Here is a 20,924-nt window from a genome sequence, read left to right on the forward strand (position 1 = left end):
GAGACCAGTGGAAAACAAGCACATATTCTCACACTAAAAGTCTAGGGGTCAGGGTCGGTACAAAGCTACCCAGAGTTACAAGAGTAGGATCTTGCTTATCTAGCTGTTGCACCTCATTTTCCTTCTCCTCAATCCTTTCCTTTCTGCCTGAGTGTGCCCCTGTGTCCTAGAGGCCCTAACGTTTAAGTATTACCGTGGGTTTTCTGAGAGAACAGAGCCACGTTACTTCTTTGTTTCCCTTCCCTTCCCTGGGAAGCTACACATTGTGCAGGCCGACAAATTGACTTTTGACACTAGGATAGAGCCTTTGGCAGAGAAATGCATTAGACAATTATTGTGATATGGGGCAAACTAGATGAGCCAGATGAATATTTTCTTTCGGCAACTCCATATGGATGCAATTTGCACCTCTAAAGTCCCATGTGAGCTCATGTGTTGACTCTCTGCAGAGAGGGGAGGTTTTTTTGCTCTATATACTTAGCTCTCAGATCAGCTTGCTTTGTATACATTCTACTTAATGTCCAAAAACAAATTCCAACCCTGATCCTTTCCTAAGGGGGTTGTTAATGGATTCTTTGCCTGCATTTGAGCTTTCTGCAGATGTGACCCACCAAACGACTCTTGATATCCATCTTTTTCAGCATTACTAAAGTAAACATTTTAGAAGTGGTCTTTGTTCCTGAATGTGGTTTTTTTAGAAGAGGTTTTTCTTTTTTCCTGTGTTGAGACTCTGGATGGCCTTTCTATAAACACTTCTCACATAGATTGACTTTTCTTCCCAAGACCAAGATTGCATTGAAGGCAGCGATGCTGCAAAGTGTTACTCTTACTCAGCCTTTTATTTTTTAGCAGCCTCTTACCATACAGAATTTTGGTTTTGCTGTAGCTAACGACTGCAATAGAAGTACAGATGTTAATGATAACTTTTACTGGTGGTTTAAAAGCCATCTCAAGGGAAGCAATTGCTCCTGATGCTGTAATGTAGACAGCATAATTTTAGCTCTTCTGTTTGGGTAAAATTCACCTCTCAGCAGAGGACAGGCACAAGCCACTTAAGTCCCACTTGAGAGGTACGTAGGCCTTTGTGGGCCTAGGCCAGGGGGGAATTTCACTCCTACTTTCGTTTTTCTTATGACTGTTTTTTTTTTTAAACTGTCATATGTCATTCTTGCTCCAGAAACGCTTGACTGTCTTTTCTGTCCCCACTTGCTCTGTCAATCGACTGATTTCACTGAGTTGGGAGCTACTTTAGGGATAGTCTATAAAGAATACAGAGCCCTTGTTCCATAACCCTTGTCACACACAACATGATTTTCTTAAAAAAAATTAAATGACTTGAAAACATGCAGTGTGAGTTGCTGCTCTGTTTTCCCCGTATTGTAGCTTCCCTGTTCAGCCAGTGATAGTCTCTGAACCAATTTCATCAGTGAGATAAAGGGGAGAGATTTTTTTAAAATTTGACAAATGTACTGAAGAAATGGCATCCTTGTGATTTATCTGTCTGCTTTGGAATTTTAGCTAAAACCAGCAGTTCTAGTAATGTTTCCCATATTTCTTGAGCACATGTAGATACTGAAAGAGCACAATTTGTTATTTATGAAGTGCACATTTTCTAGCAATATAGAAATTTGGTAATTATTGCTAGAACTAATCATTAAAACTCTGCAGTAGATAAAGATGGTGTTTTCCTGTATAATATTGGACCTCTCCTAAATACCTTCCATTACATCCCTTTGAATCTTGCTTCTTCTGTCTTCCTACTTAGGGTACCCAAACCACCTTAACTCTCTCCTGTAGTTACAACCTGCAAGAAACATACCTTAATGATCAAAACGTTTTTTAGTTTTTCAGTCCCAGATTAGATTAAACTGATTTTTAAAGACACATTCGATTTTTTTTTTTTTTTGGTGTCACTAAGGACAAGAATTATGGTTGTTTGTGTGCCTTAACTTGCATTTCTACAGCTCAACATATTTGGATTTCTTTTAAGCTTAAGCTTAACGCTGAATATCCTGGGTTTATAATGCTTGTGTTTTGAATAGTTACACCATCCTTGTAATGTATTTTACCCTAAATTAGTGATGTAAGTTCTCTAGTTTTTGTCGAGCGTTTCCTTTAAAAATATTAAAAATTCATACATGAACACTGACCGAGAAGCCCAAAGAGAATGTTACAGTGTGATATTGCTAATGATTTCAAGATATGAAGTATCAAACTTCAGTGTTTTATTTTTACTTTTAGGGCCAGGCTTCCCAGTAGGTTCTAGCTGCGTTATGGGTTTTGGGAGCAGCACTAAGTAGCCAGACTGTACTGGCTAGTTAAGCTGCATTTACAACTGTTGTGCATTGACAGACCAGCATGAAGTAACCTGCATTTATACCCCAGCTTCTGTCTACCTCCTGCCCTGCGCATTTCACCCTAGTTCTCCACCCACGTGCCCTTTCTATTGGGCAGATCTAGTGCAATGGATTGGTTTGGGAATGAAATAATTAGGATTAATGGTCATTTTTTCCTGTTACTTTTCATAACCGAAAGTGTCTCCTTCAGCAGAGGCTGGAGCATAAAATTATTTAGAAAATCTCCAAGAATTGCCTGCTTTCAAAATGGCCACCACCTCCCATTGTTTCCAATAACCATGAAGCCCTCAGAGTATAGACAGTGGTTCTCTCTGCGCCATGAAGAGCTTGCTGAATGGAGGCAGTGGACACCTTTGCTGAGGGCAGCATGTGAACTCACTCCCATTCAGAACAATAGGGGGTAGCAGCCAATTCAAACGAGGGCAATTTTTCATGGAATTCTCTGTAATAGAACTTTATCTCCAGCTCCTGCAAAGGGAGGGACTTTCAGCAATAGTTTAAAATGACCATTTATCTGAAAAATAAATAAAAATCTTCAAATATTAGTCTATGCACAAGTTCTCGGTGAGCTCTAACTGTATGAGAAATTTGAAGAGTTTGTATTGTTTCCTTAATAAGATAATTGAGGTTAAATAAAAAGGTCTGACACTGGATACTACATTTCTTAAGGGACTCATTTTTACCAAATTAATTTACTCCTAAAATTAATTAACAGATTTACTTGTAAATTCTCAGAAAATTCATTCTTCTCTGAGTAAGTGCTGAGAGTTTGGGGAGAATAATCTGTATTTTTCATAAACAGAGGTTGCATCCTGGCTTTATGTACAAAATGTAACTCTACCTTCACTATGGACCCATGATTGGCACCTATATAATTCTAAAACATATAGTACCAAGCTTAGTTTTTGCTAAGTACAGTGGGAAACCTTAGAAGACAGACCTCTTATACATTTGGGAAATTAATGATAAATTTACCAGAAGGATGTGTTGGAAAAAGAATTACATTTAACAGGATTCTGAATGTACTGTATGAACTGGTGTTAAACCTTATGTTGCCCTACAACAAATTGCTGCTTTTACCCATAGGATGCCATTTTGGTCTCTGGGACTCAGTCTATATGAGATTAATGAGCATTGTAGCTTTTATTATAACATTTGTAAAAGTACTGCTGAAGTCTGTCTTGGCATATTTCGACTTCACACTGTTATATTTTACTCATGCTTTTGGTTTTCTTTGTAAATTGTTCTTTACTGTTGTTCAGAAAGACAAACTAAAACTATATTCTCTATGGTTAAATGTATTTTCAAATCAATAAAATCCTGGCTGTTGTTTATTGCTGTGCTTTTACTGACTAGAGACACTAAGAAAGGAGTTGTGGAAAGTTTTAGCCAGATTCTTCACTGCCTTTTGCCATCAGTTAACCTGTGCAAATGTTATCAAATGGAATAATGTTTTACACACAGGATGCAGACTTACTGTTCACAGGTATCAATGATGATGCAGGATCAAAGAAGTGGAGAATCAGAACCTGAATCTGTAGTCACAACTCTCATTGACAAGAAAGCTTTTCATGGGTCAAATGTACATGGTGGGTCTTGTCACTTACAAAGATCAATGCTTGAATTGAGTTCCTTTCTTTCAAAAAACTCTTTGAGCTTGTCAGGAAAGCGACATACAGCTGAATCCTAATCAACCCTCCGAAGATACTGAGATGTTCAGGAATCAGTAGAAGAGGGAAACAGGTTGGCAGCTGGTTGGAAATGGAGGTTTGGATAATTGAATCTCTTGTGTGGCACATGCACAATCTAATTCTCTCCAGCAATTTCTTTTCAGCTTTGGCACCGGTTTAGAAGCTGTTTCAGCAGCATGGATAGAAAAGAAGAAGTCATCTTAGAAGTGCATCCTCCTAGAACACGGTGAGACAATTACATGTTGCTAGTGAAGATCATCACTCTTGTGGGGACTCAGGAGTGATTAGCAAAAATGCAAAACATTTGTCATTCTCACCCTGTGTCCTTCATAAACCCCCAAAGACTGCTTTGGCAGGTGGAAACCCACTCAACTTGGACCTGAGTCACAGACCATTGAAGGCAGTGGGAGTCTTTCCACTGACTTCAACGGACTCTGTATCTGGCCCTTTGTACACAAATATTAGCCAAGGAAAGGTGGTGGATATCACCAGGCTCTTCTCTCTCTCTTTTGTACCCTTTTGGAAGATGAAGTAGGATTCCTCTACTGGTGCAGCTGTGTCTAGTCCTCTTTGGGTTGTTGCTCAGGTTGAAGGGCAGGAGAGGAGAGAATGAAGAGAAAGGTTTTCTAAGCTCTTAGTTGTCCAGGAACACTGCATGAATGATGCATCCAATTGCCAATCCATCTGAGGCTTATATGATGTACTTGCTTAGGGAGATAAAGATACCATCTGATTAATGCTGAAGCAGAATTCAACTACCACATCATATCACCTGCTTTTGCATCTTGACAGTGAATGACCTGGATTAGGATAGAATTATAAAACCCTTAGGCATGTCTGATGTGTCACATCAGCAGCAGTATGTGAGTGACACTATGGACTGAGTTCAAAATATTGGATGGAAATGTTTTGTTTGGAAAATGTGAAAATAACCATTCAGATAAGAATAGACACAAATGAAATAATGCTGAAAGGGACAGATGTTTAAATACCAGTGTCTCTGGTGCATCTTGGAATTACAGTTCAGGCTTAGTCTCTCTCCAAATCTTGGAACCTGAGCTACAGATCCATGCGAATGCAGAGATATAACTAGATCTAAACAGAGTTACAGATGGTGAGAGCTGCAGAGCTAGCTAGGTACAGAAATCTCTGCAGGGAAGCATGTTACTAAAATGCTTCCAATCGAAATTGTGATGTTCCAAGCTTTAAAACATTGTGCATTTCATCCTGCTTCTGTATTGCCAAGCTCTCTGTCCTGCTGTGGGCAGCCACCATTTGTGGCCTGGTCTTTGCAAGCACCTCTGACCTTGGGGCATTCAGCATCTTGCACAGTCAGGCCACACCTCCCCTTGACTTTAATAGGAGTTGAGGGCACTCAGCACTTCACAGGAGCAACCCATATGCCTTATGCATCTTGCTGGTGCTGTCCCACTCATGTGTGCAGCTCCCTCCCCACCTTAGCACCAGCAGCGCTGCTCTGAAGGTGGGTTACAGCCTGACAGAAGTAAACACCCACTCTTTGCCTAGCAGCTCTTACTCACTGCCTCATCTCCTGCCTTGGTGGCGTTGGCAGACTGGTGCGTCACTCAGTTTGCATACCACTCCAGACCTCCCACCTGGCCTTCCTGGGAGGATAAATCTCCCAGCTAACAAAATAATCCAAACATTATTGACCAGAACATCCAACTACTTGCCAACTCAGATCCCTGAACCCAAAGAAGCTGAATACAAAGAGCGGCAGCCCAGAGTATCTTTTAAAATTGTACTAGCAACAGGTGTCCCTAACACACAATTCGTGCATTACATTCATTCTGCCTGTAAACCGCCTCAAAGTGTCAGAGGACATCAAATCAAAATAGAGCTCGCTGCTGAATCCTGGAATGTAACATCTTCAGAGATGCCTCTTGTTAATTGTGTGTTTTTTAAGGGGGCATCTAGATATTTATAAAGGGGTTTTTCATTACTGTACCATCAGGAGAGATGAATAGTCATCAAAACAACTCATTGTTTATACCATACCATAATTCCACAGATATAATCCAAAAGTGAAAATCTCAGAAGATTTACCCAGTTGTTCCTGTAACATATTTTGCTCCTAGTCTGGAAAGAACATGTACAGTTGCTGTGTGAGAGAAACTAACACATGCTTGTGTTATCCAAGTTGCAATTAGCAGTGGTGCAAACTGTTTTAATCTTCAATGAGGCATGTTTAGGCTGATTAAACTGTTGACAAGGGAAGTCTCCAATGTGTATCTAAAAATCATTGCAATGTCTGGGACTCTCTAAAAGTGCACTTCTTGCTTTAACCCTTTTAGCTCCAACTCTTTGTAGCAGGGAATACATTTACTCTTTTGCAAAGCACAGTGTATATTTATAGCAGTATGATTACTGCTAATGATATCCTGCATCATGTTGTGCAGTGTTTTCTCCAGTTTCCTATCAGTATCTCAGTAATACTCTGTTGTGAAATGGGATTGCCTCAGAGGTGTGGCTTCCTCTTGGATTGGTGAGAAGTATTCTGACTAGATCTAAATATCTTATGTCTGTGCCATATGTAGGCTTTAGTAGCTCAAGGATTGAGATTTTCGGTTTCATGCAAATCCAGAGCTCTTCATGGCGCTGGAGTACCCAGCAACACAGTGGTGTCTCCTCAGCAGAACTGTTCACTACGACGCAGTCAACTGCACCTTTGCTACATCAGCTGCACCAGTGTTGGGCCCAATTTGCCTTTACTACTGGTGATAATGCACAAGATGGAATGGGACCAGCTTGACTCTTAGATCCCAGGGTGAGTTTGCGGAGGAGTTATAGGGGGTGAAAACCAGCCCTCTTGCTTGTGAACTGGAATCACAGAGACAAAAAGCAAGAACCCTCTTGATGCTATTGCTGAAGGTCTCTGTCAGAGGAGATCTGCACCTGTTTGATCTCTCCAGAACTTCCTGCCTCTCCCCTCCGCTTTCAAGGTCCCATTGCATTTTCTTTAACTCCCTCTCCTGCCAGGGACATCTCTCTTCCCATCCCACCCCCAGTAGGGCTCCCCTCTTTTCACTGCCAGATCCATCTGCTCCCCTTTTCACCACGGCCTAGCCTGTACCTGGCTACAGTTCTGCCTTTTTCTCTCCATTCCCTGCCCCTTTCTGGTCTCCAGTGGTGCCCTGGCTGTCTAACCCTCTCATTATCTGGGACTGGACAGATGCTGTCTGCCAGTGCTCGTCAATCAAGCCTCAGCCAGATGCTGTTCTCTGCTACTGCTGTGCTATGGGTCTGCCTGCCAGGACTCCCAGTGCTGTCACCCCTGAGCTTCCTCTTGCCCATTCCTTCCTTTTCAGCACAGACAATGGAAACTGCTCATTGTAGGGAATGAAACAAAGCTGCTTTGGGTGAAGAGGAGACAAAGTTTACCAGCTGCGATGGGAACGATGGGTCAGGCTCTCAGCTACTGGCTGTGTAGCTCATTGACTTCAATGGAATTATGCAGATTTACACCAGCTGAGGATTTGGCCCACCATTCTGCTAGCATTAAGGTGGGGGTTCCTGGCGGCCTGGTGCATGTTGGATAAGAAAAGGCTATGCCTTGGTTTTGTTTATCTGTACAAAACCATGGAGCAGTCAATCATAAAACACTAGTTTTACTGAAGGATTTTATTGTTCATCTTCTCTGACTAGAATTATACTTTCTGTAGCAGTAGAGAAAAAGATCTTGGACTTGGCCTCATTTAAATTGTATCTGCTGATGACTGGCAGTTAACATGGTAGTATGACATCCAGGATAGCCACCATGTAGTCCCAGCCAAGCTTATATTTCCCAGCATTGTACGTGGAGGAGGAACCACCAATTTCATTAGCGAATGCAGAATCCAAACTACATGGAAAAATCAGCAGTCCCAAGATTGTGCCAATCACTGGCGGGGGGTAAAAAACAAGCAAGCCTGCAATTATACCAGTGCAAAAAATGACAGAGCTTCCAACATCAGATAACAGGCAGTTGGAAACCACTGGGTGAAGATCCTGCTTCAGAAAGTAGTTTGTTCATTTTTTGGAGGGGTGATGAGGGGAGACTTGGCTACAGAAGACTTGAAGAGAGGTGAGCATGGATTTCACACAGGCAGATGTATCCATGAACTCTCATTATCATTATCGCTGCCACGTTGGCTCAGTTTGCTGGACACCACCACTAACCTGTGGGTGTCACTGGAGCTTTCAGGAGCATGAGTGACAGACAATATGAATGAGGCTAGAATTGTAATGACCCGAAGGAACAGCTCCATCTCCTGAAAGGTAAATACCTGCAGCTGTTTGCAGATGTTTTGCAGATAACCCTCCTCTGGCAAAGTCCCTAGGATATAAAAATCCAAGACAAGGTAAGAACTGTTCCAAATGCTAGCAGCATCCAACCTCCAAAAAGCAATACAGCTGCAATCTGAAACCAAATATGGGTCTCTTTGTTCAAGAAAAAGCTTGGTGGTCCTAGAACATTAGAATATAGGGTTGATTGCCAGACTCCTCACTGGAATGACATGATCACCTCTGCTAGGCAATAGTTAGATAGGCCCACTACCCCTTTTGGTGTTAAAATTGAGCCTCCAGCTATTTAAGGAGTCCCCATACCTCTGACGAATGTGTCAGACTAAAGAGAAGTGGGTCTCTGCTATTGGCAGGTATATTTTAATACTGAACACTACAGTTACAAGAGAGGAATCAGTGGAACGGCCCGTAGTGGATTTAGAGCGCTCACTGGCTTCTGGCTCCAGGTTTGATGCTGGAATTTTGGAGCCCTTTATTTTGCAAGCTGGACAAGTGCCTTTGGATATTTTTAAAATGCCAAGCAAAGGGACCAACTGCACATGAACTAGATTTCAGGGAAATACAGTCAGGCATTGGGTTCTTGGTCTTTGTTTTCTTGGCCACTCCCACCCCTGCTTGATGGATGTGACCTCTCAGGCCTTATAGTGCCAGCAGTTAATTGCATCTGCAAATTTGTATCTGTAGTTAAAACAGACACAACACTAAAGGTTCACTTGAAAATGCGGCTTGCGACATAAATTGGGTTAATTTATTAACATTCAGTACTTTGAACATTATAAAGTACTATTGTATAAGTGCTAATTACTTGTTAATAATGCTGGTTCTTTAACAGTAAAAAGAACAAAAGGGTCAAATATCCCTCTGGTTTGAGCCCCAGGAGGTGAGTCAAACAAGTCACATCAGGGAGGAATCTACAGACACGGGTTGTGCTTGTCTGTTTGCGTATCTTGTGAACCATGTACCTTCCAGGAAACAGCAGGGATATTCTCTAGAGTTCTGTATATGGTGCACATCTGCTTATCAGGAGCTTTTGAGAACCGAGAGCAGTGGGTAAAGACCCCAAATGACCTGGGCTTGTTTCTGAATCACGCAGGGGATGTCAGACTGAAGCTGAAAATGGAGTAAATCACCAGCTGCCTGCATTTGTCCTTGTAAACTTGAGGGCCCGTAGCTTTTTAATCTATGCAGAATCTATAGAAATCTGTATTTCCAGATTTTTAGTGTGGCCTTTCCAATTCTTTCTGATGATGCACATGCTAGAGTGCAACTGGGAGAAGCAAATGGAGAACCATGTCCATTGTCACCAGGTAAGGGTAGTTAGTGCCACCAATTACATTTGCTTTTGGTGGGATGGGAGCATGTTTTTAAATGTCAAAACTTATACTGGGAGAGGAGTAAATTCCCTCTTGGCCTGAATTCTACATTTTAAACCAAAATTTCTAAAAAATTTAAAAAAACGTATAGAGGTTAGAACCTCATAAGTCAAAAGCGCCATGCTTTTCCGCTGCATTATTGCTAAAAGTGGCTTAATTAAAAGAAACCTTCTAGTTAATTAGTCCTTACTGTGTTTACTGTTGGGGCATGTTTGCTGTAATGGCCAGGCACAGATGGCATAGCACCAGTGACTCAGAGCTTGTCTATGTGTAGGGTATAGTTATGGCCCTTGCTATGCCGTCACTGCAAAAAAGGTGGGGTTTTGTTTTGTTTTTTTTACAGTGAGATACCTAGCAATCCAAAACCCTAGTGTAGATAAGCCCTAAGTGAAAATAGACTAATACAAATGGAAGAAATGGGAAATTGATAGTAATTAATTAAATCAGAAGCTAGGAATTGTAGAAAATTGATAATAGAAACTAAGGGATACAAGGAGAAATCTGTTGGCAGCAGCGTTGAGGACAAGGAGTTTTTAAGGTTTGTTAGATTCCATTTGTTTCTAATAATGGTATTGGTCCATTACTAGATGGAAATGTGGAATCATCAATAATAATGCAGAAAAGGCCAAAGTGTTCAATACGTATTTCTACTCTATATTTGGGAAAAAATGGATGATGTAGTCATGTCATATGATAACACTCTTTCCACTCAGCTGGTATCTCAGGAGGATGTTAAACAGCAACTACTAAAGTTAGATATTTTAAAATCAGCAGGTCCAAATAACTTGCATCCAAAAGCTTTAAAACAGCTGGCTGAAAAGCTCACTGAACCATTAATACTGATTTTCAATAATTCTTGGAATACTGGGGATGTTCCAGAAGACTGGAAGACAGCTGATGCTGTGCTAATATTTAAAAAGAGTAAACAGATGATCAGGGTAATTATAGTTTTGTCAGTCTGATATCAGTCCCAGGAAAGATAATGGAGAGGCTGATACAGGACTTGATTAATAAAGAATTATGGAGAGTAATATAATTAATGCAAATCAACATGGGTTTATGGAAAATAGACTATGTCAAACTAACTTGATATCTATTTTTGATGAGACTACAAGTTTGCTTGATAAAGATAATAGTATCGATTGTAATAGACACCTCTATGGTGTTTGACTTGGTATGGCACAACATTTTGATTAGAAAACAAGGATGATACAAAATTAGCATGGCATGCATTAACTGGATTAAAGGCTTGTTAACGGATAGGTCTCAAAATGTAACTGTAAATGGGGAATCCTCATTGAGCAGGTGTTTCCAGTGGGGTCCCACAGGGATCAGTTCTTAGTTCTATGCTATTTAACATTTTTATCAGTGACACTGGAAGAAAACATAAAATCCTTGATTCAGTTCACAGATGACAAAAAATTGGTAGGGGTGGTAAATTAGGAGGACAGGATTCAGAACAATCTGGCTTGCTTGTAAACTGGAGGCAAGGATAGAATATGTGTTCTAATGTGGCTAAATGTACATGTATACATCTAGGAACAAAGAATGTAGGCCATGCTTACAGGATGGAGGACTCTATCTGGGAAGTAGTGACTCTGAAAAAAGACTTGAGGGTCTTGGTGGATAATCAGCTGAACACGAGCTTCTAGTGTGATGCAGTAGGCAAAAGAGCTAACGCGACCCTTGGACGCATAAACGGGAATGACAAGTAGCAGCAGAGCAGTTATTTTATCTTTGTATTTGGCACTGGTGTGACCACTGGTGGAATTCTGTGTCCAGTTCTGGTGTCCACAATTCAAGATGTATATTGATAAATTGGAGTGGGGTCCGAGAAGAGTCACAAGAATGATTAAAGGATTAGAAAACCTGCCTTATAGTGATATCCAGCAACCTTATTTTTTAATCTTAACAAAGAGGTTAGGGGGTGACTTGATTACAGTTTATATGTCCTTACACGGGGAACAAATACTTGATAATGAGTGCTTCAATCTAGCAGACAACATTTTACACCTTATTCCCAGTCTGAATTTGTCAAACTTCAACTGCCAGACACTGAATCATGTATATTGAGGGTATTAACCATTGGAACAATTTACCCAGGGTCATGGTGGATTCTCCATCACTGGTAACTTTTAAACCAAGATTGGATGTTTTTCTAAAAGATCTGTTCTAGGAATTATTTTGGGAAAGTTCTCTGGCCTGTGTTATATGGGAGGGCAAATCAGATGATCACAATGGTCCAATCTGGTGTTTGAATCTAGTGTAACTCAGATCTGTATTTGGCCCAGTCACTGGCAGGGCAGTACTTGGATCTATGGCATCTGCAGTTAACCTGTTTCTCCACTGCAGGGCACTGATACACTATATGAGAGAAACAAGACTGGAGGAACAGATCCTAGTTGAAATAGTGTTTGATACTCCATCACAGTTCATGTTATTCATTTTACAACTTCATTTTGTGTGATCTCTTTTCAGGCTGTAAAGTCTGACAAAGTTGATAAAAAACCCAACAACCTGAAAACACTCATAATTTATTTCAGAGTAGCAGCCGTGTTAGTCTGTATCCGCAAAAAGAAGAACAGGAGGACTTGTGGCACCTTAGAGACTAACAAATTTATTAGAGCATAAGCTTTCGTGGACTACAGCCCACTTCTTCGGATGCATATAGAATGGAACATATATTGAGGAGATATATATACACACATACAGAGAGCATAAACAGGTGGGAGTTGTCTTACCACCTCTGAGAGGCCAATTAATTAAGAGAAAAAAAACTTTTGAAGTGATAATCAAGCTAGCCCAGTACAGACAGACTGTACAGTTTGTTAGTCTCTAAGGTGCCACAAGTCCTCCTGTTCTTCCTAAACTGCTAAGACGTGTTCTTTATTTTGATGGTAAATTCTGTATTATTTTTAAAAACCAGAAATGCACAGATTAATTAGTTCTATTATTTGTATAAGGGGTAACGTTCTCCTGAGTTGTATAGAACTTGCGTTTAATTGCATTGAGATTTCTGGTGAAATCATAAACCAAGGGTGCAAAGTTCAAATGTCTGTGTCCATTGCGTGTTGCAGTATCCGCTTGCTATTGCTGTCGCCACTCTGGTATGGAATTACAGCTTTAATTTATGTACACAGGATGGGACTCAATATTTAACATTATCCAGGGATTTCAGTTAATCCCTATGAATCAAATACTCCTTCCCGAGGAGGAGGGATTTATGTAAGGAACTGGGGTACCATGAGGGGAAGGAATCCTTTTCCATATGCCACACAATGACAGTGGAACTTTGCTCTACATGAGTGACTCTACTCCACCCATGGAAGATAGGTGAATGCTGGTGGCACTCCAGCCTGGCTCCAAAACCTCTGTGAACTGGCTCCAACTTTGCTCATCCATGTACAAAGTACTCAGATCCTCTGGACAGGATCTCAGCATCCTCCTTCCTCAATGCCCCTGGAACTACATAGGTTCCCCCCTGTGGTCAGGTCCCCACCAAGCGACAAGGGCTAGGGGAGGGGATAGGATTTGGGCCCTTGCCTTTAGACTGTAAACACTTCAGCATAGAGTCCTGCTTGTGCTATTTCACCTATCCTACAGTGCTATGTACACCAGTGGCATTATGTATGGAGTTGGTGCCAGCAGCCTGCTGGAACTTGAAGCATCTGAGAAGCGAGTTCCTATGGCTGTAGTTGAAGCTTTAAAAGTGTCATCTCTTTGGGCATTTTCATTTTCAAAACTTCTAAAAGCTACAGCTGGGATTTTCCCCTCAGATGGTGGGAATCCCAGCAGGCAGCCAGAAGTGAGTCTCAGCAGCTTCTACAGAATAGAATATTTGCCTTTCCGTGAAATAGCTCTGAGTGGCACCCACTGCAATCATGGGGTCTTGGAAAGACTGTAGGCTCGGATACCTTGCTTGGCTAGGTCTCTGATGACTGGCTCTGTTGCTGAGTGTAGGTGGCTCTATGGAAGAAGATGCCATTGAGGCAGACACCTGAACAATAATGTGATGATTTAGTTATTAACTACACCACTCCAACTGTGATCAGGACCCCACTGTAGTAGGTGCTGTACATCCATAGAGTAAAAGACAACACTTCCTGAAAGAGTCTATAATCTGAGGAGTCAAGACAGAAAGTAGTATTATCCCTATGTTACAAATAGGGAACTGAGGCACACATGGCAGAGATGGGAAGTAAAACGTGATCTCCTGAGGCTGAGACAAGTGCTTTAACCATAACAGCAGCCTTCCCTGCTAGGATTTAATCTGTGATTACTCAGAGTGAATCTTGCATAACACTTCAGGGTCTTGCCAGGACTTGGAATCTGCACCTTTCCACCAAAACACCAGAGCATCTCTGCTGCTGCCATTTTCCTTTGAATACAACAATGGAATATAGAGAGCTAAATAACACGTGTGGTGAATATGTTGTCCTCAATGTTCTGAAACATTGCGACAGCAGAGCAGTTTAGTGACAGGCCCAAATTCTATTCTTACTATGATGTGCCTTTTGTTGACATCAAAGGCATCTCACAGGAGCGAACGAGGGATGAATTTGCCTCAGTGTCTTTGCTTTATGTGGGTACTCTAACAGTGTGGGTACAGTGCTGTCTTGCTGAGACACAAAAGACTAACATCTCTCATCTGGCCTTTCAAGAGCATGCCTCTAGATACTGAAGGTTGGACTCTCCCTTTATCTCCACATCTCAATGCAGACATTTTCTGTTTACAGTAGTGACTCATGACCCTGTGAGTGTCACTCTGCCTCATTGCTACTTTGGACTCACTTTTTATAGAGCACCACACCTTCCTTAATGGCAAAGTGTCATATTTCCACAGCTCCATCATTGCGTGTAATTAAAAGTGGCAGAGGGGCAGGAGAGATTCTCATGGACACTCCTGGCGGGTATCTGAGTTATTCTGGTCTGAATCCCCATGTGTGCATTCTGATTTGGGAATTAGAGGGCCTGGGCTGGGTTTAATTTATACAGCTTCCCCTGCCAGTCGTCTCTGCCTTTTGAGTTACGTTGGAAAGGCCTCGGTGCTATCATTTGTACCACCTTATCGCAAGAGCTGCAGCGAAGGTTGCCGAAAGGTCCCTCATAAATAAAAGGTGTCACTGTGTGAAATATTCACCTGTCAGGGCTGAGGCTGCAAAACCTTGTACCCAGCATGGAACAAAGTCAGCTGGCTTCCAGCGGAGAAAGCCATCCGGGCTGGGCTCTCCAGGCCCTGGCTTTGGGTTCGTACAGCCCCGAGCGCGCCCTGAGCACCGTGTCCAACTGAAGCCAGACACCCAAAACCACCACTCCCAGCAAACACCCCGACTCCAGAGCGGGCACCTCAGCCGAGGGCCCCCCCCCAGGGCCCTGTCACAGTCACAACGTGCGCAGTGGGGGGGCTGCGAACCACCTGCATAGGGTGGAAACCACTTGGCGCCCCTCTGGCCTCACCACCAGGGCCCAGCCCTGTAGCACGCCCCGTGAGCCAGGCGGCACCCCGCTTAGCGAGCCCCAGGAGAACGGACGCGAGCTCCCTACCGCGCACTCGCCGCGCTGCAGGTGGAGGAGCGCTGCCCCGCCCGCCGCTGGGGGGCCGCCTCGCCGAGCTCGCGGTCACCATGGTAACAGAGGCGCGTCCCTCGGTTCCTCCCGTGGGGCAGGCAGCAGGTTGGGCTGCGCGCGGGGCCCGGCCGGGCGGGGCGGGCTCTCGTGGTGCGCGAGCGAGCGGTCGGCTCCGGCAGCAGGTTAGGCTGCGCTGTGCGCCCGGCGGCCGCGGGAGGAGGCGCCGCGCTGGGGCAGAGGAGCCCGCACGCCCAGGACGCAGGTGGGGGCTCCGCGGGGGGGGGGGGCCCTTCGGGGCTTGGACCCGCTGAGACTCGCTCTGGGGGGAGGGGCCCAGCTGTCTGAGCTCCCGCCCCTCGAGGGCGCCATGGACTGGACCCCCGCGGGACCCCGCCCCCCACAGGGCACCCAGGCCCCCCTCCCCAGGGGTACCCTGCCCCCCGCCTCACTGACCTTCCTTCCCCGGGGGCACCCTGCCCCCCGCGTCACTGCCCCCCTCCCCAGGGGCACCCTGCCCCCCGCCTCACTGACCTTCCTTCCCTGGGGGCACCCTGCCCCTCGCCTCACTGCCCCCCTCCCCAGGGGCACCCTGCCCCCCGCCTCACTGACCTCCCTTCCCTGGGGGCCCCCTGCCCCCAAACCTCCCCTCCCCAGGGGTACCCTGCCCCCCACCTCACTGACCTCCCTTCCCTGGGGGCCCCCTGCCCCCAAACCTCTCCTCCCCAGGGGTACCCTGCCCCCCGCCTCACTGACCTCCCTTCCCTGGGGGCCCCCTGCCCCCAAACCTCTCCTCCCCAGGGGCACCCTGCCCCCCGCCTCACTGACCTCCCTTCCCTGGGGGCTCCCTGCCCCCCAAACCTCCCCTCCCCAGGGGTACCCTGCCCCCCACCTCACTGACCTCCCTTCCCTGGGGGCCCCCTGCCCCCAAACCTCTCCTCCCCAGGGGTACCCTGCCCCCCGCCTCACTGACCTCTCCTCCCCGGGGCACCCTGCCCCCCAAACCTCTCCTCGCCGGGGGTACCCTGCCCCCCGCCTCACTGACCTCCCTTCCCTGGGGCACCCTGCCCCCCACATCACTGCCCCCCTCCCTGGGGGCACCCTGTTCCCAAACCTCTCCTCCCAGGGGTACCCTGCCCCACTCTCCACTGCCCCCCTCCCCGGGGGCACCCTGCTCCCAAACCTCTCCTCCCAGGGGCACCCTGTCCCCCGCCTCACTGCTGCCCCACTCCCTGGGGGCACCCTGCCCCAGGCCCGTTCCCGGAGCACCCTGTCCCCCAGATCTCTCGTCCCCCAGGGGCACCTGCCCTGCCCCCATCTTTCTGAGCCCCTCCCCCCCGCCCAGGGGCACCCTGCCCTCATTGTTTACCCTCCCCTCATTGTTTACCCTCCCTCGCCTCTCTCGAACTGCCTGGCCAAGCCCTGCTCCACGTGCCCTGGGCCCCTGTGCGTCCCTTCCGAGTCCCCTCGCTCAGGCCAGGGGGCTTGGATTGGGGAGCGGTGGGTCCTCAGCACGCCTGAAAGTCGGGCTGCTAGCTCTGGATTTAGGTGCTCGACTTCAGGTCCCCGAGTTTGAAAATGTTGGTCCGGGACTTGTTCCCAAAGTTGGCGGACAACTTCCCTGTGGGTCTGAGCTCTGCTCAGCTGGTGCTTGTAAATCGCTTCGAAGCCGTACAGCTTCTGTAGAAATCCTGAGGAGCTTTGTGTGCCTCTCTCTGACATGCCGTGATTTGTTAAACTGATACACTGGTAACTTCTCATGCATAAAGTATTTGCATAAAAATTTATAAACTGGCTGCTTCCAGATATTTTTCTTCCCTTGTTTTGTTGTTGTTTTGGTGGTGGTTGTTATGGTCTCCATTTCTGTGGGAATAATGCATCCCTTTTAATGGGATTAAACACTAAAGCTGTTCGGAAAAGTGTAACAATCTATAGTGGTAGCTGCAGATAAGACTCCTACTCCCCCTTCTTCCCCTCACTCTTCCTATTTCCTTTCCCCTCATTAGTTATCTGTCAGCAGGGCAAATAATTGCCTAATCTGAATATCAGCTGGGTATCTTGGTTTAAATTGTTCTAACACTGGTTTTGTTTTGTTTCCTTGCTAAAAATAAAAAGAATAATGCCTAAGGAAAATGTTAATGCTATAACTTCCTTCTCTACTACCTGTGTCATTCCACAGTATTTAAATCTTATTAAAGCCTCATGGGATAATTAAGAGACTGACATCCATAATTTGTTGTATAGCACTTGAGATTATTAGACTTGGTTGGACTACATTTTTAATGTCCTTGTTTATTCTCTTTCTCTTTAAGTTTATTTGTAAATTTGGTGTAACTGGAAACAAGTGCAAGGCTTCATGATTCCAGTGCATTGTGGATGCAAATAGCTTGTTTTTGGCTAAATTGGTCCATGTATTTGCAATTTTAGCAATGCTAAATTGAAATGGTAAAGGATCTGGATGGAGAGAAAAGATTTATATTTTGTCATTATTTGGTGCATCTAACATTTATTTTATACCAGAATTGGAAAAACATGTAGTAATTCATATGTGACTACAAGGACATTGTATAGTTAGGTTTATGTTGTACTTGAGCATAAGTAATCTGGTTAAAAAGATCACATGGGGTCTAATCCCACTGCCATGAAGTCAGTGGAAGGCCTGCAATTGATTTCACTGGGAGGAGAATCAGTATCTGGGTGTCCTAAAGCTGCAAATTAAACATATCTGTTAAAATGGAAGTCCAAGTCTGTGAATCCACTTTTTTCCCTGCATTATTTAGTATGTTCAGTTTTACTGTGTGTGGATTTAATTGCAGGACTGTTACTAAACTTTCCTTTTCTGAGAAGCTAGGTAATTAATCGCGTAAACACGAGTATTGATTTGATATTTGTTTCTGATGCATTATCTATGTGACTTTGACTTTTCAATATGGAATGGAATTAAGGAAAATTGTGTTTGGCAGCATATCATCTGCCAATCTATGCCATCATGTAATGTGGTAACCAGTTTGTATTCTTTTGGATTTGATTCTTGAAAGCATAATGGTATAAATCTGTTCAAGATAATCTGCTGCATGTGACAATGTAAAATGTTGGTATCATGCTAAAGGAACTCTAACATATGGCCATTGATGGTCTGTCAAAACAAACTTTTTTCTGTGGCAACTGTAGGCAATTTTCATGGCAAGCAGAGGAGGTAAACAGTGTTACCAGGGTAACTGTGAAGTTAGATCAGCTGCCTCAGACACCCTTTTTTTTACAGGAATGGATATTGTTGGTTTTTTTCCCCCTTCAGAATAGAGGTTTTTTCTTTATGCCATAAAACAGGAAGGGTCACACCTTTTTAAAGCAGAGTGGTTAAGATTTTTTTTCTACAATATTCTGGGACATAGTAAAGAAGTAGACAACACATGGAAGAAATTGCCTGATTTAAAAAGATGGGAAAGTCAACTGGTAACATAATCCAGTTATTTTTCTACACTTTCTCTAAGAACTGATACTGGTTATGGTAAAACAATATTACAGGGTTTGTTTTAGTGTATATTGAGCTAAAACTACTTATCCATAAAATAGAAACAAACTTGTAAAACCTTCCTTATCTGGAATAAGTTAGTTGACAAAATTGCTTTTTAGACAGAAAATGTAACCTGTGACATAATTGTAGGCAAAAATAGTTTTTGTCCTTCCAGAGTACAATATGAATTAAAATTATGTAAAGCTTGGTTCCCTACTCAAAGACTTCAGGTTATCAAGTCTGTTTTCCTCTGTGGTTACCTGAGTTTACTGATTGAAGTAAATGTTTTTCGTGCTGCTCCTAGTATTAGCTATACTAATTTACTATTGCGTTCATCACATTTTTTCTTCCTGCTAAGGATATTCCAGCTACTACAGATAATATTGCCCACAACCTTCATTTCTCCATTTGTGTTATAAAAGAAGTGCAGAAGAATGAGTTTTTATAGATGCATTTTTTTCTGGATTATTTGGGAAAATCCTGAATACCATTATGAATAACATCATAGAAAATCTTTTTTAAAATTTACAATTCATGGGAGAGGAGCACTCAGCATGATACCTCATTTTTTATTTATAGTATATGTTTAGTACTGATTATAGGTTCTTGCCTGTTTGGCAGCCCTGAAGATTGTAGTCCTTCCACATGATAGATACAGGCTAGAGAGTTGCCATACCTGTTTCTCTCATCCTGCCTGGTCTGGGCCTTCACAAGAAACTAGGTACCAACAATCAGGACAAATCAGACATGTAATTCTGCACCAAATCAACTCCTCTGGTAATAGCAATGTTGAAAGCGGTGTGTATACAGGGCACAGACATTTTTACCTCTGATAACTATGTCTAACCCTGAGAGGGGAGTTAACTCTACATGCTTGGGGGAGGGACATCTTGGGGGAGGGATAGCTCAGTGGTTTGAGCATTGGCCTGCTAAACCTAGGGTTGTGAGCTCAATCCATGAGACCATTTAGGGATCAGGAAAAAAAACAAACCAACACCCTGTTAGGGACAGTATTCTGTCCTGCTAGTGAAGGCAGGGGACTGGACTGAATCATCTTTCAAGGTCCCTTCCAGTTCTATGAGATAGGTATATATGCTTATTCTGTCTTTGGCATTTCTGTTGAAAATGCTGAAAATTATGATATCTTTTGGGATAGCTTGGTTTTTTTCTGGAATAGGTGTTTTCTAAAGCTTCCAGTTCTGATTTGCAAATAACTTTTCTGCAAGGAAGAATGCCATATAGCAGGGGTCGGCAACGTTCGGCACGTGGCTCGCCAGGGTAATCACCCTAGCGGGCCGGGCCAGTTTATTTACCTGCTGACGCGGCAGGTTCGGCCGATCGCGGCCCCACTGGCTGCGGTTCGCCGTCTCAGGCCAATGGGGGCGGCGGGAAGCCGCGGCCAGCACATCCCTCGGCCTGTGCCGCTTCCCGCCGCCCCCATTGGACTGGGATGGCGAATCGCGGCCAGTGGGGGCCGCGATCGGCCGAACCTGCCGTGTCAGCAGGTAAATAAACTGACCCAGCCCGCTAGGGTGCTTACCCTGGTGAGCCGCGTGCTGAACGTTGCTGACCCCTGCCATATAGAAAGGACAGTGCTTGAAAAATTTACAAGATATTTATTAGCCAAAGGGCTATACACTAGAGACTGATATGAAAAATGAGATGCAGGAGCCTACCAGCAAGTTCTAGATGGAATGTAGGTGAGAAGTCCAGGTCTCCCATCTCCCCTGCTGCTGGTAGGGCTCTGGGATTTCTGCCTAGGTGTTGTTCATGGACTCTGCTCCATCTGGCATATCAGCCTGGCTAGCAGATAAATTTGAACCGACTGTCTCTCCTCCCTCTCCTTTCACATCAGCTGGGCTGCTGAAAAGGAGCAAGGAGCTTTCTCTCCCCACGCCCCAAGCCTCTTAGCTGCTCCAGTTGGTCATCATCACTGGTTTACATTTTTCTCAAGCTTTTTGTGTGGTCGTTGCCCATGAATAACTTAATTGCTGCATCTTCTGGTAGCTTTCACAAGCATCATTAGAGTAAAACTAATATGATTCTTGGCAATTTTCCTGTGGCTCAGGGGTTTCTAAATAGTAATCATGAAACTTACCAGAGTTTTGATAATTTCACT

General features: G+C 44.2%; 2 protein-coding genes across 5 annotated transcripts in view; one reads left to right on the top strand and one right to left on the bottom strand.

The window, feature by feature from the left end:
• Positions 1-6,363: 6,363 nt before the first annotated feature.
• On the bottom strand, positions 6,364-11,835 carry LHFPL7 (LHFPL tetraspan subfamily member 7). The gene is given in 3 exon segments (XM_065568577.1): positions 6,364-8,072; positions 8,335-8,548; positions 11,826-11,835. Coding segments are annotated over 3 exon segments (606 nt in total). The 3' UTR covers positions 6,364-7,690.
• Positions 11,836-15,400: 3,565 nt separating this feature from the next.
• The window catches only part of KIAA1671 (KIAA1671 ortholog), a 143,930-nt gene continuing 138,406 nt past the window's right edge, over positions 15,401-20,924 (top strand). For 2 of the 4 annotated variants that reach the window (XM_065568870.1, XM_065568873.1), the window contains exon 1: positions 15,401-15,556. The gene's annotated coding sequence lies outside the window, so the exon portion shown is untranslated. Of the gene's footprint in view, positions 15,557-16,765; positions 17,041-20,924 lie in introns of those variants that run through there. The other 2 variants (XM_065568872.1, XM_042852376.2) reach the window with 2 other exon arrangements.

Source organism: Chrysemys picta, chromosome 15, assembly GCF_011386835.1.
Source record: "Chrysemys picta bellii isolate R12L10 chromosome 15, ASM1138683v2, whole genome shotgun sequence".
Lineage (NCBI taxonomy): Eukaryota > Metazoa > Chordata > Testudines > Emydidae > Chrysemys > Chrysemys picta.